Source organism: Triturus cristatus, chromosome 11 (genome assembly GCF_964204655.1).
Source record: "Triturus cristatus chromosome 11, aTriCri1.1, whole genome shotgun sequence".
Classification (NCBI taxonomy): Eukaryota; Metazoa; Chordata; class Amphibia; order Caudata; family Salamandridae; genus Triturus; species Triturus cristatus.
In genome coordinates this window covers 390,491,303-390,508,528 of record NC_140594.1, presented here as the reverse complement: position 1 = coordinate 390,508,528, position 17,226 = coordinate 390,491,303, and the positions used below count along the sequence as shown (strand labels likewise).

The 17,226-nt window shown below is 44.3% G+C and overlaps 1 protein-coding gene across 1 annotated transcript in view; it reads right to left on the bottom strand.

The window, feature by feature from the left end:
* Window positions 1-666: 666 nt before the first annotated feature.
* The window catches only part of LOC146784254 (N-acetylglucosamine-6-sulfatase-like), a 115,391-nt gene continuing 98,831 nt past the window's right edge, over window positions 667-17,226 (bottom strand). Inside the window, exons 12-13 of the mRNA XM_085634909.1 lie at window positions 1,985-2,092; window positions 667-964 (exon numbers count right to left, since the gene is read on the bottom strand). Of these exons, the coding sequence (XP_085491035.1) occupies window positions 782-964; window positions 1,985-2,092 (291 nt within the window). The 3' untranslated portion in view covers window positions 667-781. The remainder of the gene's footprint in view (window positions 965-1,984; window positions 2,093-17,226) is intronic.

Genomic DNA, 17,226 nt, shown 5'->3' with positions numbered 1-17,226 from the left:
TCGCTTGGCAGCCTTGGGCAACCCTTACTGACAAAAGCATCTAAAACTAATGCAGAAACTAAAGCAACCTTTTGTCATGAAGAATCTCTATTTCAGATGTTTTTGTCAGCACATACTCTCAAGTGCTACCAGGCTGCGCACCAACTGATTTCAGATGTAAAATAATCCCTCATGCATTCCAGTGGCGGCAGAAGGATACACTCAAATAACCAATAGAAAACGGTAACACTAAAACACTCCTAACGCCTGATTCAAAATGTGGCTGCCAAGGTGTTAAGCCAATGGCTGAAGGTTCTGGAGAAAAGGAAAGTAATAGCTGACCTCAGGACCCTATAAGTAAAGAACCAAATGTTGTCGTCATGAACAGTGAAAGCATCATATCTTCAAAACCTAAAACAATAAATAAGCAATTTAAAGTGTCTGTATGCAACTGTGTGAACATGATTGTAACAGCTGTGCCTTTCATTTGGATTCGCTTTAAGAATCTTGCACAAAACTATATTATTAGGACTTGTTAAGGGACTGCAGCCAATCAATGGACATCCCTGAACCAGTGGCATAGTAAAGGCAGGTGGGCAGGGCACCTGGCACACCATCTCGTCTGTGGTCCAACACCCAGGCCGCACTGATGACCACAAAACAGATCAGTCTGTGAACCAGGACGAGCTCGTGAAACGAGATGGTCTTTATTCATTCCTGTGAACACTTTGGAGTGAGAGCGCCTTCCACGCCCCGGACCTGCGGTTTGCTGTTTGCGGATTTCACCCACTCCATGGACGGCCTAGGGTGCACCGAAGGGCCGGTGGTGCCCAGGGTCTCGGCAGGACCCCCCCACACAGCCCTGTAGCTGGATGAGGCGCTGATTCATGCTCTGCAGCAGCTCTGGTTGCTCCTTCTTCAGGGTGCTGACAATATTGGTCAGCTGGTGGGGGTCCGTGGTCATGTTATAAACCTCCACAAAATTCTGCAAGAAAGAAAAAAGATCATCATTTGCGGTGCTTGTACTATGGAAGACATCAGAAGGTAGGCGCTAGAGAGGGACTTCAGGGAGCGCTGCAGGATGCTTAAACGTTTATGCGTGTGTTCATGTGATTTGCTGGAATGGAAGTGATCTGCTCATTCTTGAGAGCTGGCGGTGAGTATTGGTCAGAAGGACCACTGGTCGATTGCACTGGCCGGGGGGCGTGCTCACTGGGTGGCGCATGTGATGGTCACTTGAGGTGGCAGCACTGGCCAGAGCAGTGATGGTCGCTGGGGTTGATGTCTGAGGGTTATTTGTCACTTTAGAGTGCAGCTGATTATAACTGGGGCCTGGTGTTTATTGGCTACTGGGGTCTGATGGTCACATACAGTTTTTTCGATGCCTCTGGCTGCAGTAACTGTGGTTACTTTGGGCTTGTCGCTGCGAACAGGCACTGCTATCCGAATCTATCATGGGGAAGGTAGTGGTTGATGCTAGGGGTGGTGCCTGCTGGTTTCCTGGGACTGGTTCCTCGTGGTTGGAAGTGATGGTCACTGAGGACCAGCAACCACAGTCACAAGAGGGGGGGGGGAAGGCTGGCACTAACCCTGTGATGTTGGCCACTGGGGAATGGTGATGATAGCTACTGGGAAATGGTGTGATGGCTACGTCTCATAGGTGGTCACTGGGCTTAAAAATAAATGGTCATTTATGGTTGAGATGACTGGTCCATGGAGTCTGGCAGTACCTGCATTTTGTTTGTCGCTGGCAGCACTGACCATGGATTCCACTGCGGGTAGTCGGGGGGGGGGGGAGGGGTCGTCATTCTGGCAGTGGTACCAGGCAAGGGCTGGTGCCTTGGCCCTTTCCACTGGTTACAGGAAGATGAAGAGATGGCCTGTGGGGGTTGCACTGAGGCCGACTCCGAACTGGTTCTGACAGACAGAGTTGGAGACGGGTCACAAAGGGCTGGCTGTGATGGTGCGGTGCCTGTTCTATTTTCTACAACATGGCGGACCTTACCTCGAAGTCTCTGAATTCACAGTATTGCAGGTTGGTGCTGCTAATGGTTCGGACACAGGCGTAGGTGTTATTGCAGGCGTCCTCACAAACACAATCTGGGAAACACTCCTGCGGAGAGAGGAGAGAGGTGAGAGAGGGAGTGCGGAAGAGAGCAATGAGTGTAGCTGCAGGAGACACCACTTAACTCTGGGAGACACTGGGGCAGAGAAGGAAGAGTGGTGAGAGAGCGGTAGGGCGCACCAAAGTGAGTGATGGGTGTTACTGCAGGAGATATCACATATGTCTGGGAGACACTTCTGGAGAGAGGGGCAGATATGAGGCGGGGGGGCGGTGAGACTGGTGGATGGAGAGGTTTATGGATGTTGGAGAGTGATTGGAGAAGGAGTTTGTAATGATGAAGGATAAGGACGCAATCTCCAGATGTATGAATAAGGCTTTATTCATTTAACTCCACCCAACACACACGGAGCGTCCTCCCAGGCAGGCGATGAACGGCAACTGTCCTACCGACATCGAATCCCTGCCCGCGGACACTCCATGCATCCGACTACATTCGAACAAACACAAACTACATCGCGCGCTAACCGCGCGATGCTACACAAGTCCACCACTACACCACCTTCCCCCTTTTAAAAACACAAAACAAAATGTATTTAACATTTACAGTAAAATCCTAATATCTAATAAAACCCTCAAATTTCTTGGGTAATTTCAGTGTCCGACCCCTAGAGGTACAGGCACTAGAATTATGACATGATGTGGAAGAAACAGATTGGGTGTTAATGACTGACCCATGCTCAACACTTTGTGTTAAAACAGGTGGAACCGAACCCGCGGCTTCCTTCCCTGAATCTAACCACTGTTCCCACTCTGAATCATCTTCCACTTTCTTGTGATTATCGTGTATGATCTCCGCTTGACGCGGAGAAACTATTCCACCAACCTTTGTTACCTACAAAACCAGCCCCCTTACTGACTTTAAGCACCTGTTCAGGAGTAAGAAATTTCGATTCCCCTTTCCTTACAAAGTTTGGGTTCTTGATCAACACCCAATCTCCAACCAGCACATCCATGCAATGCAAGTTACATTTTTTATCAAACACATTTTTCATCACGACCTGTTTTGACTTTACCCTCTCCGCAATTTCATTAAAGTTGACCTTATTTTCACCAGAAATCTTCTGTAGCCAAGAAGGAAAAAGAACAGTGTGTGCTTCTCTACCCCTTAATAAAGTGAAAGGAGCTACGCCAGTGGTACAATGTGGGGAAGTATTGCAATTCCAAATCTTTTGTTCAACAAAGCATGTCACATCTATCCCAGAAGCAAGTGCGGATTGAATGCCCTCTTTCAGAACCTTATTACCACGCTCAACCAACCCGTTGGATGTAGGGGAATATAATGCAACCTTCAAATGTTTGACATCGGAATCCTTTAAAAATGAATACATTCTCTCTGAAACGAAGTGTGTGCCATTATCGGTAACTATCGTTTTCGGAAAACCCTCCAAATGAAAAATTTTCCTCAAAAAAATTGATAGTTGCATCAGTGTCCGGAGATGCCACAAAACTATGATACATCCATTTCGAAAAATAGTCTACCGCTAAAATCACATACCTTTCGTCTCGATTAAGAATAGAATAAGGACCTGAAAAATCAAGACCAATTTTTTCCCACTGACTACCTGGAAACTCTGTGGGGTGTAGAGGAGATTTGATGGTGCGCCAATGCTTGTCTGACAGCAAACAGACGGAACAGCAATCAATCATCTTTTTGACTTGGGTATCTAATGATGGCCACCAGTAATGCTGCTTGATTTTCATTATGGTTTTAGTCACCCCTAAATGTCCCAGATGCGCCTCGTTGATAATTGAGGGCCGAAGGGAGGTCGGAGGAACAAATTTGTCACCGCGCCGAACAATCTTATTTTCCACCGAAAGTTCAGCAGCAACCTGAGCAAACACACGCAATTCCCCAGACAAGCACCTAGCATCAGGCCAAGAATGAGAGGAATACTCTACCACTTTCTGTAAAACCAAATCTTTTTCGCTCGCAGAACTCCAATCGGATTCAGATAGAGCAGACTTATATTCTTGAATTGCGTCCACAATAGCTACGCATTCAATCTCTTCAGGGACCGAATCTTCGTCATCATCTTTGTGCATTAATAATCTAGACAAACAGTCAGCACGAAAATTCTTACCACCCTGTATGTACTTGATCTCAAAACAAAACTCTTGTAGTTTGGATACCAATCTCATTAATCTCGCCGACATGCTAGGTGAATTTACTTTACTAAAAATGTAAACGAGCGGTTTATGGTCCGTAACCAACTCAAACTTACGTCCCCAAATATACATTCTGAACTTGTGAACAGCCCATACGCATGCCAGTGCCTCCCTCTCGATGGTACTGTACTGTTGCTCAAACGATTTCAAGGAACGCGAGGCAAACGCTACAGTCTGTTCTTGACCCTCTACTTTCTGACTGAGAATTGTCCCGAGCCCATGGATACTAGCATCTACTGTTATACAAGAGAGACCGTCATCTCTGAAAGCGTGTAACGCCTGAGCTGCCACCACCATTTTTTTTACATCTTCAAAACACTTGTCTAACTCAGTAGACCAATTGAAACTCTGTCCCTTCCTAAGCAGTGTGCGCAAAGGTTCTACAGCTTGGGCATAGCAAGGTACGAACCTAGCATAATATTCAGCTAGCCCAATAAAGGAACGTAAGGCATCCTTGTCTAAAGGAGGCTTAGCGTCCTCAATAGCTCTGATTACAGAGAACTTGGGTTTAATTCCAAAACTTGATATGGAGTGACCCAAATAATCCAGTTCCTGTACGGCGAATTTGCACTTGTCCGCACGGACGGTTATGTTTCTAGACTTCAGGATAGAAAGTACTCTCCCCAAAATGACATTATGGTCATTCACAGATTTTGCGAAAATTAAAATGTCGTCCAGGTAAGCTTGAACTCCCTCAACGTTATGAAAAAGGGTATCCATAAGCTTCTGGAAAACGCTGCCAGCGGAGACAAGACCGAACGGTAAACGTAAGAACTTGAATGCCCCGAATGGGGTGACGAAAGTTGTTAGCTCTTGCGAGTCTTTCGTCAACGCTACCTGATGGTACGCCGATCTTAAATCTATCAATGAAAACCATCTGGCCCCCCCGAGATTCGCTAACAACTCGTGAATCTTCGGCAGTGGGTGGCAATCCACAATAACATTTTTATTTAGCGCGCGCAAGTCGGCACAGAGTCTAATCTCGCCGGATTTCTTGCGTGCTACCACAATGGGAGCCACCCACTGTGAAGAGTCGGTAGCCTCAATAATCCCTTGATCACATAGGTTTTGTAAAGTATGCTTCAATTCGTCCTTGACACTCAAAGGAACAGAGCGTACTTTATGCGTGACTGGCTGGGCACCGGGAACTAATCTGATGTGATGTTCAAATCCTTTGACCAAACCCACTTTCTCGTTAAAAACCTCTTTAAACTCAGAAATTATTTTTTCTACTTGTACGTTCTCATGTATAGTGACAGGACACTCTAAACTACATACTGGCAGATCACCCACCTTAATTGGATTCTCATCCCCTGGGACTAAATATAGTCCCATCCGTGCTAAGTCTTTCCACCCAATGATGTTTTTCCCTTTCTCAGCAACGTAGATTTTAGTCTCGGTTTCTCTCCCGAGACATTGTACAGTGCCCGTAAAATACCCAATCATATTAATATCTTTTTCCCCAAATGCCTTGGGATTTACGTCGGACTGTAGTAATTTAACCTGTCTTGTCCACAATTCGTAGAAAGTTGTGTCCCTTAAAATCGTAATGGGTGATCCTGAATCGGCCATTACCTGCAATGGGACACTATCAATAATAGCAGAACATAAAGGACCTTTTATACTGTTAGGTCCATTATCACAATCAAGTGTAACAATTACATTACTTAGCGAATTGCTGCATGTATCTATCTCATTGTCGATACTGTTCACATTGAGTGACCTTCGGGCATTCCTGCACACACCCTGGAAATGACCAACTTTTTTACAAATAACACAGCGTTTACCTATGGCAGGGCAACTTGGAGAATTACCTATGTGGAACTTGGACCCACATCTGTAACAGAACAATTGTTTCTTTTGAATGAATTTTACATTTCTATTTTTGACATTTATGGTACAAATAGGATTGTCTTGTTCTGCCTCAGCGGATGACACAACATTAATGCCAGTTTTAGCTGTTTCTAGCATGACTTTACTTGAGATCACGGAACGCTCGATACTCAGAGCTAATTCAGTAACCTCAGATAAAGAAGGATTTTTACAACCCAGAATTCTTTCCCTGATCTTTCGTGAAACACAATTAAAAACAAATTGGTCCCTGATGTAATTGTCAGTGAGTGATCCAAAACCACAAGTAGTAGCCAAAACCCTTAGTGCTGAAATGTATTCTTCGACCTTCTCTTCCTCTCCCTGTTTCTTTTTGTAGAATTTATGACGCTCCAACATAATATTTGGCTCATCAGAAAACTGTTTTTTTAACCGAGCGACGGCTTCTACATATACGTTCCATTCGTTGTCCCCAGAACTGGATGCCGGAGCAGGAACAGGGTCATTACTATCGAAAATCCTTTGTGCAGCTTGACCCAAACATCCGAAGAGTAAAGCAAATTTACGTGCAGGTGAATACTCTGTTGCATCAATGGCTACCAAATGATTTTCGAATAGTCTGTACCATTCTGACCAAATAATTGGTGGGCACCCTGGTTTGCTGAGGAAAGGAGGAGGTTGTGTTATCAACTGAACATTGGCCATCATAGAAAACAACCAATTTACAGAGACAAATATGTGTACCAGAACTTTTTAACAACCCAACAAAATATTATATGAATTCTCAAAAACCAAATATGTTGAAGAAAGAGAAAAAATAATTCAATTACGATATGCAGTGTCTCCAATACTTGATGTATTGCTGGACGTTATGATGAACCCTATTCCAGATGTATGTGCTGTGCAGTGCTGTGATGACCCAGATTAAGCAATAGTCAGTCACGAACTTCGAAACTTCCAAATTATAGCGTGCGCATCGCTGGGAGAAACAGATGCACTATGAACAGAAATAGCAGAGCTTATGATCAAACGCTCGGCAGGCTGATGCTTGAAAACGATAACTAATTAAATGATCCCCTGCTGTAGCGTGCGCATCGCAGTAAGTAGCACAGGAGCGCTGAGTAACACCGTTAACGAAATCTAACCTCAAGCGTGTGCATCGCTGGCAATTGAGCAGGTGCACGGCAATTTGAAAACAAATAAATAAATAAAGCGTGCGCGTCGCTGAATAAAATGAGTGGGCTTCAGACGCGCTGTGCTTGTTGCCGGTAATCCCAATTCCAATGCTCCCAATACAAGATGGCGTCGCGTCGCGTGATGACGTCGATCCGCCGAGTGACGTCTGGGGGCTGAGCGCGCGCCGGCTGGGTGCTCCGAGTGCTCTGCACAAATTACAAGGCAAAGACCACGTACCTCCTTGTACCCTCACCACACAGGCGGCGCAGGTCAGCGTTTGACTTGTCACGCGATTCTGCAGCTCCTGCTTCGAAGACGGCGAAAGGATACAGGTACGATAGTTTATTCGTAAAATTCGGAAATCCTCCTTTGCGTGGGTATGTGGGTGGAGTCACTCGTCGCCAAATGTAATGATGAAGGATAAGGACGCAATCTCCAGATGTATGAATAAGGCTTTATTTATTTAACTCCACCCAACACACACGGAGCGTCCTCCCAGGCAGGCGATGAACGGCAACTGTCCTACCGACATCGAATCCCCGCCCGCGGACACTCCATGCATCCGACTACATTCGAACAAACACAAACTACATCGCGCGCTAACCGCGCGATGCTACACAAGTCCACCACTACAGAGTTGAGAGAGATTGAAGAACGTCCTCAAAAAGTGAACAACACACTCCGGAAAAATTTAGAATAGGCACCAAGAGAATGTTTAAAAGGATGGAGGAGGGTGAAAGAGAGGATGAAAGCAGAGGTGCAGTCTTCTATCTGGGAAATGTGCAGAAGAGATGGAAGATAGAAGTGAGTGGGCTATATAAGGGTTATAATAGGACAGCAAAGGAGAGACACGTGTTCTGAGGGGCTGTCCTTAAACATAGCATGTGAAACACTCCAGTCCAGGAGAAAGCAAGAGTACTGGGGAGAGAGGACATGTGGGGGAAAGAAGAGAGTAGTATGTACAGAGAAAAAGGGAGACTGAGGGAGAGAGACTAAAAGAAGTAAAGGGGAGTGAATTAAAGGGTAGAGCAACACGGATGAAAAAGGGGCACAGGGGGGCACGTGGTAGAGGTATAGGAAAGGGGGTGGCGGTGGGCAGCACTGCCCACAGGAGGTGGAGCCAAAGGGTAGTGTTTAGAATGGGTCTTCAAAGTTCAGCTGAAGATATTGTGAAGTTACAGTTTGGGAATTGAGTCAGGAAATGTGGTGATGTTGGATTGGGGGTCGTTGGGGGTGTGGACTTGGGTTAAGGCTTGGGATAGGCTTAACTTCAAACAGTTAGAATGGACTTCGGGATTGGTGGTGTGGTGTGGTGTGGTTAGGATTCAGAGTTACATTTTTAGATGTTTTAGGCTTGATTATGGGGAGGTGGTCAAGAACTGCAGTTAGAGCTTGGAGTTGGAATTAAGGAATTAAGTTGGAGGCGGGGAGTAGAGTCGAGGTTGAGTTCGGGCATAGGTTTAGAGGTGGAAGGGCTTGTTTAGGAATGAGGTTTGGGGTCAGAGTGAACGATTGAGAGAGACAGAGTTGTGCTGTTTGAATGAGAGGAGAGGGTTGGGGAACGCTGCTCACATTCTGTCAGGCCAGCACCAGGGAAGCCTCAGGACAAGGAAGAAGATACAACTCTACCTTAAAATGCAAATCACCTATCCAAAGCTTTACATACTGCCGCGTCATACAGCGCCTGAGAGATGGAAACGAACTACAGCACAATTTCCCAACAAATAATACGCCAGATCTACCATGCAGATACTTTAGTAGCTAGAATACTATCTCTGTACTCCTGTAACCAGAACGCTGTAGCTCCAGGAATTCCTACAACACCCTTCACTTTAGTTAGTACAGGTTCACAATTTAAACTCACACTTGGTGTGGAAGAGAAAAGAAGTGTCGACTGACCTGGTCAGGACAATACAGGTTTAGACACTCCAACGTTTTTGCTTAAAATAATATCTTGACCCAGAAAAAGTGTAGTGTGTTCACTCACATAACTGACTTGATGGAGCAAACAAGAAAAACACAATCCCGAGTACACCCTTACAGTATAAGCATCCATGCCACATGACTAGTACCCGGCTCCAGGGCCTTCATCTGTGACTAACTGGCTGTGGATGGAGGGCATGTGTATCAGCCACACCCTGTCCCCAGTACAAACAGGCCATAGCCATTGGCCATGACAAGCAGGTTCTCGGTGCAGTGTGTGGTTTTTTGCAGCACGCAAAGCCCAGTCCCCAATGCCTGCAGCAAGCTCTAGGTACAGGGAGAGGCCTTCGGCTATTCACTGCACCTCGTCACCAGCAGCAGATCCTGCATTGTACATTCCGGACTCTTGTTGTCGGGCATGTTTTGAGGACACACCTTGCCCTCAATCCACCTGGCTGCAGGAGCCTCAGGGTATGGCCTATGGCCATCTGGCTGTTAGCAGGGCATGACCTCGGGCAGTGCCCTCCATCGAGTCTTTGCTCAACACAGCCTTTATTTTTGTCTGGTGGCTACTGGGTGTAGCCTGTGAAAACTAAAAATCCAACTTTTTATATAAAGAAGCTGTTTCAGTTTCACCATCAAATCTAAACCATTCGCTGCTCTTGAACTCTGGGATAAATCTAATTTTACTTTGTGAAGTTCCCAGGTGCTGGCAGGTTTTCCTCAATGTGTCTTACAGATGGGCAGCAACAGTTCTACATTCCACTTCGAAATATTATGTGTTATTGTGGGATGACCCTGTTTCAACAGGTGTACTTAGTTGTGCAGCAGTCAATCAACAGCACTGAGAGCAGATGTTGGTCTTGCATGCACATCCTTCCAAAAATAATATGTTGTTCACTAAGAAATACCTCGGCACCTGACAAAGGGGCGCGTGGCCGTAAGCAAACAAATGCACGTGTGAGGTTTTCCCAGGTGCTTCTGGTCCCATTGATCTCCCTTTACATTATGGACATGTCGGCACCAAAACTGCAATATGTTCCTACACACAAACAATACAAATCAGCTGCTCCTGCCCAGTAAGCACTGATTTACAGTACCCAGAGAAAGGGCCTTGGAGTTCTCAAATGGCCTTTAAATCACCTTGTCCTGTTGGAGGTCAAACAATCAGCAGCTGAGAAAAGGCACAGAGAGAATCAGGCCCGTAGCATCATTGGCTTCTTGCTAAAACTGACGCGATCACAGCTCTCAGGTAGTTCCATGTGTGAGTAACTCATCTGGTCCAGGTTTCTCTCTGCATTCTGTGATTTGCAGTTCTGTGGATCACATTATAAAACCAGGACTTCAAACCCCAGAATGCAAATAAAAAAACACACTGGACTGATGAGGCTACTAGCGAATGGGAATCTAAAAAGCGATCTGCACGGCTGATGAAGAACCCATCGCCAACAGGTCATCGCGAAAAAGCAGGTTAACCTGTTTCTCAATCTTTTATTCGTGCACACACTATAACAAAAGACAACTTACTGTACAGATGCTTTCTCTGTTAGAAAGTATACATACCCATCAACCACTATCCGACTATCACTAAAGCTCTACCGCACTGACACATATCTGTATGATAACTTGAGGATCACTTTAAACACTGGCTTGTTAACAACACAAGTCCAAGCTTTAGTTGTGTGCCCATGTCTATGTCAGATGTAAACATGAGAAGAAAGTCTTTAAAGGGGTCAACCAGTGAATAACCTCCTAAAACATCTCATAACCCAAGCAGACATCATCAAACAAAGCAACATTCCAGAGCACCTATTGATGGCGATTGTTATCATGACGGGCTAGGTGAAGAGAACTGTGTTTGGTACTGGATGGCCTATAAGAAAGGAACAGGATCAGCCTATTACTGCATACATCTCTCATATGAAAGGATGAAAGGTAAGATCCTCTTTTGTGACCATAGATGAATTTTCCATTGGTCTGAACTAATTATGTATTTTTCATCATGTAGAGTCTTGGACTGGTAACTCCCTGTCCTAAATAATTATGAGCGAGTCCCCCCTTATTGGGCTGAAACTTGCACAGCATAAATTCTTAGAAATACCGATGCCCAGACACACGTACTGTCTCAACTGTGTGAATGAGCGCACGTTTTACAGCTTCCAAAGCACCAGTCTTAATTCCCACCCAAACCAAAGGTGCAAGAGAGCTATAGAAAGCCAACGTGGTTGGTGAGAGGATGGCATAGATGAGGGGAACTAATGAGTACCAGTGCAAGAGTCATGGGGAGTAACTTGTCTATACTGGTAGGTTCCATGCTTCTTCTTCAGAGCCACACTCATCCACAAGTGAGACTGGGGAGAGTGCAGTACGAATTTGAGCTCCTGTGCAGATCATGACTTACAAAAAAAAGCACAAAAGAGGGATCAGGCCTTAGCACCCACATACAGGTCCACGCGAGTCATGTGTAACCTGAACACGCCATTGAGGAACATCCCGCTTTATCCCAGCACCAGAGTTGTGTTAGCCTGGCTAATTCACCTGACTTTTTTTGCTAATCAGCGGAGAAAGTGAACATGGTGGAGCATTACTAAACATGAAGTAAATGATGAAGAGCCCAGTAACTGAGGTCTATGTGGATGTGAAGCTAAAAGCCACTAAAGGTGCATTGGTCTGTAATGTCATGGAAGCCCTTACAAGGAGGAGCCCCTTTTACCAAATGACAAATCAAAAACGCAAAAGCCAACCCGGTGTGCGCAAGTGTCTTATAAGCCTGGTCACAGATAGAAGTACCTCAGCTACTTACAAAGAGTCTGGCTTAATGGCTAACATTAGAAGTAAGCTCTATGTGTTCTTGAAAGGCCCATAATAAGTACTTTGGGGCAGAATTCAGAAAGGCATTTAAAAGTACATAAAATCGTACTCCAGTAGTACGCTTTTAAGTACTTTTACTTGCATTTGAGAACTAGGCTCAAAACATCTAAAACTGGAATAAAATAGGAATATTCAAATATAATTAGTGCTAATTGAAAAGAGTGTACTCTCTGCACTCTTACTAACAAGGAGTTGGGTGTTTTAGGGTTGATTCCCAAGGGCGTGTAATAGTCATTTAAAGAGTAGTCCTATAGTAGTACTTCCCATACTCAGATGCGTTGGTGAATAGGCCCACCCCCTCCCCACCAAGTGTGCAGGATCTATTGAACCTCAGAAGATGTAAAGTAGTTTGGTAAATAATCTGTTGACTCTCAGCAATAACTGAGGCGGCATTATGAAGGACTGAAAGCCACGGCCACAGGACCACCCTATTCCTATGTGACAACATGCAAAGCCTTTAGGAAGAGAGGGACTGAATTTAATTGATTCAAGAGGCACAAGTGCCTGCAATCAAAATGGAAGATTTAATGCTGGCAGTATGAGCTTGTTAGAGCCCATGGGACTAAATGTGGAGAGCTAACAGAATATCGAGATCCAGACGTCCAAGGGCCTCTTTTTATAGCGCTGGAGGGAAACAAATGCATGACATTCTGGCGAACACGCTATACTCAACCTAAAATGAACTCCCCTCTTACTTTGATGACCAATACAAACTCAACTTTACCTCTGCAGTCCCCTTACTGCCCTCAGATCTCAGACTGCAGTCGATCCAACATAAACCGAAACCAAATACTGCCCACTTTACCTGACATCACCTACTTGTTAGTACAAATGACCAAACATCTAGTACTTTGGACATTGATCAATCTCAACGTCAACCCCACGGCAGACCATCTACTCAGGAAAATATCCCACCTGATTCAAAGTTGCTTCATAACTTAAAAAAATGCCCACCTAAACACTCACCACAAATTTAAAACTGCCCAAACAGTGTATTAGATCCCCCACTAAATAAGATAGACTGACTTAGAATTGATCAAAAAGGTCTATTGTCATCTTCACCGCTCCCAAAATTTGAAACTAATCAAAGCCATCCCCATGAACAAACCACTGACCCCACACACTCTTCCCAGAAGTATAACTCACTCAGACACACTATGAATAATCCTGGAAAGACTTCCTGTGACCAAACTGGAAGGAAAACCCCTCGAACTGAATCAAAATCGACAAACAACCCTATTCTGTCCATCACCTTGAGGCAAAGAGCAAGACGAACAAGAAACAAACCAAGATCCTCCTAGTACTAGAACCTAGGGCAACACCCATTCTTAGTCTGAATCTTTTCTTATTCACTTTGGTGCTCCCTAGAAATTCGTTTTAGGATCTATACTCGTTTTGCTCTCTACTATATGTCTTTTATTAACATATATTCATGTTTGAATCACATTTCTACTAGCACGATTCATAAATGTTTTTTTTACTTTTCATCCTTCTCTACCCCCTTCAGACTCTTTTCGTGCCCGTCACATCACTATCTCCTACCCCTTCTTCAAATTGTTTCAACCTACTGATTTGTCATTTTTCCGCTGCTGATAATGAGTTTGATTCTCGACTTAACTGTTCACACCTAATTACTTCTGTTTTCAAAACGTGCTTCTTTCATTTCAACAATATACACAGAATTCGGTATTTTCTTTTTTCCTCTTTTTAAAGTGCCCAGTTGAATCAGTTCTTTATTCCCTTAACTACTGTTCTTCCCTTTATGTTGGTCTCACTAAATACAGTTAGTCAGTCAGAGTATGCTTTATTCGAATTTCATTCATAAAAGCAAAAACACAATACAATAAAACGACACATACATACATTTTAAAACAAGATTAAACTTCAATCATTGACATCAATTGCAAAGCACACTTCAAGAAGAAGAAAATTTTTAACTGAGATATTTAGTCCTATATGCGTGTACTGTTCTACCTATATTGATAAAAAAAAGATAATTAAAAAACATGATTTAAAATAGTTGTAAAATGGCTGATAAGACACGAGAATAAAACATGACAGAGAATAGTCAAATAGCTAGCAGTCTCTGCAATAGTTGGGAGAGTAGTTAAGTACCTAGCAATCTCCTTCTAATTGACCACGCCCAACCTAAATACTTTGCGGTGGCTACTGAGACCCATGTCAAAGTGCTGGTGCATATAATACGCAGGGCCACGGTACTGCTATCTGTCCCAAAATTTTTGCACATTGGGGACAACCAAATACGCCTTGGTACCGCATAGGGTTTACAAGAGAATAAAAAATGGCCGATGGTTTCTTTAGTAATACCACAAACAGGGCAGGTGTCACAGGATCCACCATTCCACTTAGCTGTCAGAGATTTAAGGGGGAGTGCACCTGCTCGAAGTTGGAAGAGGAGCTTCCTATCTCCAGGCCTGGTAATAGTGTCCCAGTACGATTCTAAACAGGGATACATTTTTGCCTCTAAAAATTCACCAGACATTGAACCAGCACTAGAGCTTCTCCAATGTCGGGAGGCAACCATCTCCCAGTAAGCACTTTTTAAAATACTTTTGGAGGGGAAGATTGCTCTCGTAGGATCTTCCCAAAGTGGGGACATACCAAGCTCAATAAGGGATGTCTTTAATGATTTCAGCCATCCAATTTTGTGGTATACATCAGAACTCATAATGTCTAAAAAACCCTCGGCATAATGTTTAAGTACAGGGGTGGTCCACAACCTATGCCAGTAAATAATCGGACGTAACTTAACTAAATCTGTGACTGCTCTTCTACCCAAATCATATTTTAGGGGCAATAATGGGGTGCTTTTAGGAACACCAGTTATAGCCCTGAGAAATTTATTCTCCGAGGTTTGAAGTGCTGCCACCTTTTCAAAACCCCAAAGCTCGGCGCCGTATAGCGCAGAGCCTAAAGCCTTTGCTTCATAAATCTGCAAGGCGGGTTTAACAGGTTTAGTTAAGGATTTTCTGTGCTCTGCGCAGATAGCACCAGACAATTGCCTATGCCCAAGTGTTGCAAGATCAATATGGTGCCGCCAGGTCTTCTCTTTAGATATATGTATACCTAGGTATGTAAAGGTTTTCACTACCTCTAGCGGACGATTGTTCAAAGTAATTTTAGATTTAAAACTTCGATGGGGGTTAAAAATCATAAGCTTAGTTTTGGCAGTGTTAACCTCTAAGACATACTCCCCGCAGAATTGATCAAAGATTGACAAGGCATGCTGTAGACCACTAGGAGTTTTCGATAGGGTGAGCGTGTCATCAACAAACATTAAAATAGGGATTTTAGTCCCTGCTAAAAAAGGGGCATCCACTTGGGCTGAGAGCATGCGGCCCACAACGTCATTGATGTATAATGTAAAAAGCACAGGAGCCATCGAACAACCCTGACGAACTCCCCTTTCAACTGTAAAGTCCGCAGTTACCGAACCCATCCCCCCCGCATTGGATTCTAGCATAATTGGATTCGTGAAGTCTCATTATGAGGGATAATAATTCGTTTGGGAGTCCCCGTTTCTTAAGTACCGCCCATAACGTAGAACGAGGGACAAGGTCGAAAGCGGCCCTTAGATCAACAAAAGCCGCGTAAAGACTTCCCTCGCCCAACAATACGGTTTTCCACTGTAGCAGTGTGAATCGGAAAACCTGATCGACTGTACTGGTTGAGCGACAGAAACCTGCCTGGAAGGGTGAAAGAGCATTAAACTCCTCCGCCCAATCCAGGAGCCTATTGACGATAACTCGTCCCACAACTTTTTGTATAGTGTCTATAAGACTTATTGGCCTATAGTTACCTGGCTTGGACCTGTCGCCTTTTTTAAAGATAGGAATGATTATTGCGCCTTGCCAGGAAGTGGGTACCGGCGCGCCCAGAGCAATGGCATTCAAGAGTAGGTGGATGTACTTACTCCAGCGTTCTTTGTCATTAATAAATAAATCCGCTGGCACTCCATCAAGACCAGGGGCACGCCCACTTGCCACTGAACCAAGGGCCATCATAATCTCAGAGACACTAAAAAAAGTTTCCTGGAATTGTTCTACTCTAGTTTCTGGCCCCAAGCTAAGACTATTTGGGTTGGCATACTGTGCTCTAAAGAATGTCACCCATTCTTCCTCAGGCACATTATTGTATGGGATTTCTGGAAAACCAGATTTTCCCCACCTGACAATGTGCCAGAACGACCGGGAGTCCCGTTTGTTACTGGCTACCAGTAGCTCAGACCAATGGTGTTCGTCCCATGCTTTCTTAGCCTTTGATATGCTTGTTTTATAATCCCTTCTAGCTGATTGAATTACTAGGGGTGTACCACCTTTAATAGCATTACCCAAGGCTAGACGTGCTTCTCTACATTGTTTGTTATACCACTTGGCGGGCTTGAAGATTCTAACTCCGTTATTTTTTGCAGGTTTGAGGAAATAATCTTTAATTGTGGAGAAAAGGGTATTATGTATTCCTTCTACCTTATCTAAACCGGTGTCAAGTGAGTTAGAGAGCTCAATTGCCAGCATTGCTTGATCGACCTGGTCAGATATATCAGCAATAACTTGACAATTAGTTGCTATCTTTTCCCACTTTAATCTACGTAGATCATTGGTTGGAACAATCACAGGAGGAACCGGCTCAGAAAAACCAGCATGCTGGTTGGGTAGGGACCACCATTTATGTATGATACACAAAGGATTATGGTCACTCTCAATTCTCCCAACAACCTCCATGTCGCATATTGAGGGCCACAAACTAAGACTACATAAAACGTAGTCAATTCGACTACTGTAACGCCCATTGTCAAATGTGTTGGCTCCATTCCTGTCACTGTTAGACCTTCCATTCAGAGCTCTTAAGCCCTTCTCATAGCAGATGGAGTTTAGGGCTATGACATCACTGGTCCAACGTACAACCGGTTTGAGCTCTAGTTTAGGGACTCCCCATTGACAATCCTCTTCCTCCCCAAAAAGATTGTCTTCATTGATCAATGGCTCAAATGTTCTGTTAAAATCGCCTGCAATGACAATGTTGTTATTTGGAGAGTGGGTGTCAAGAAGGCAGCTCAAGACTGCTAGAGTCTCTAGGCTCCCTACCCTATTACTCCGGACATAGATATTATAAATATCCAGCATACCTAAATTTTC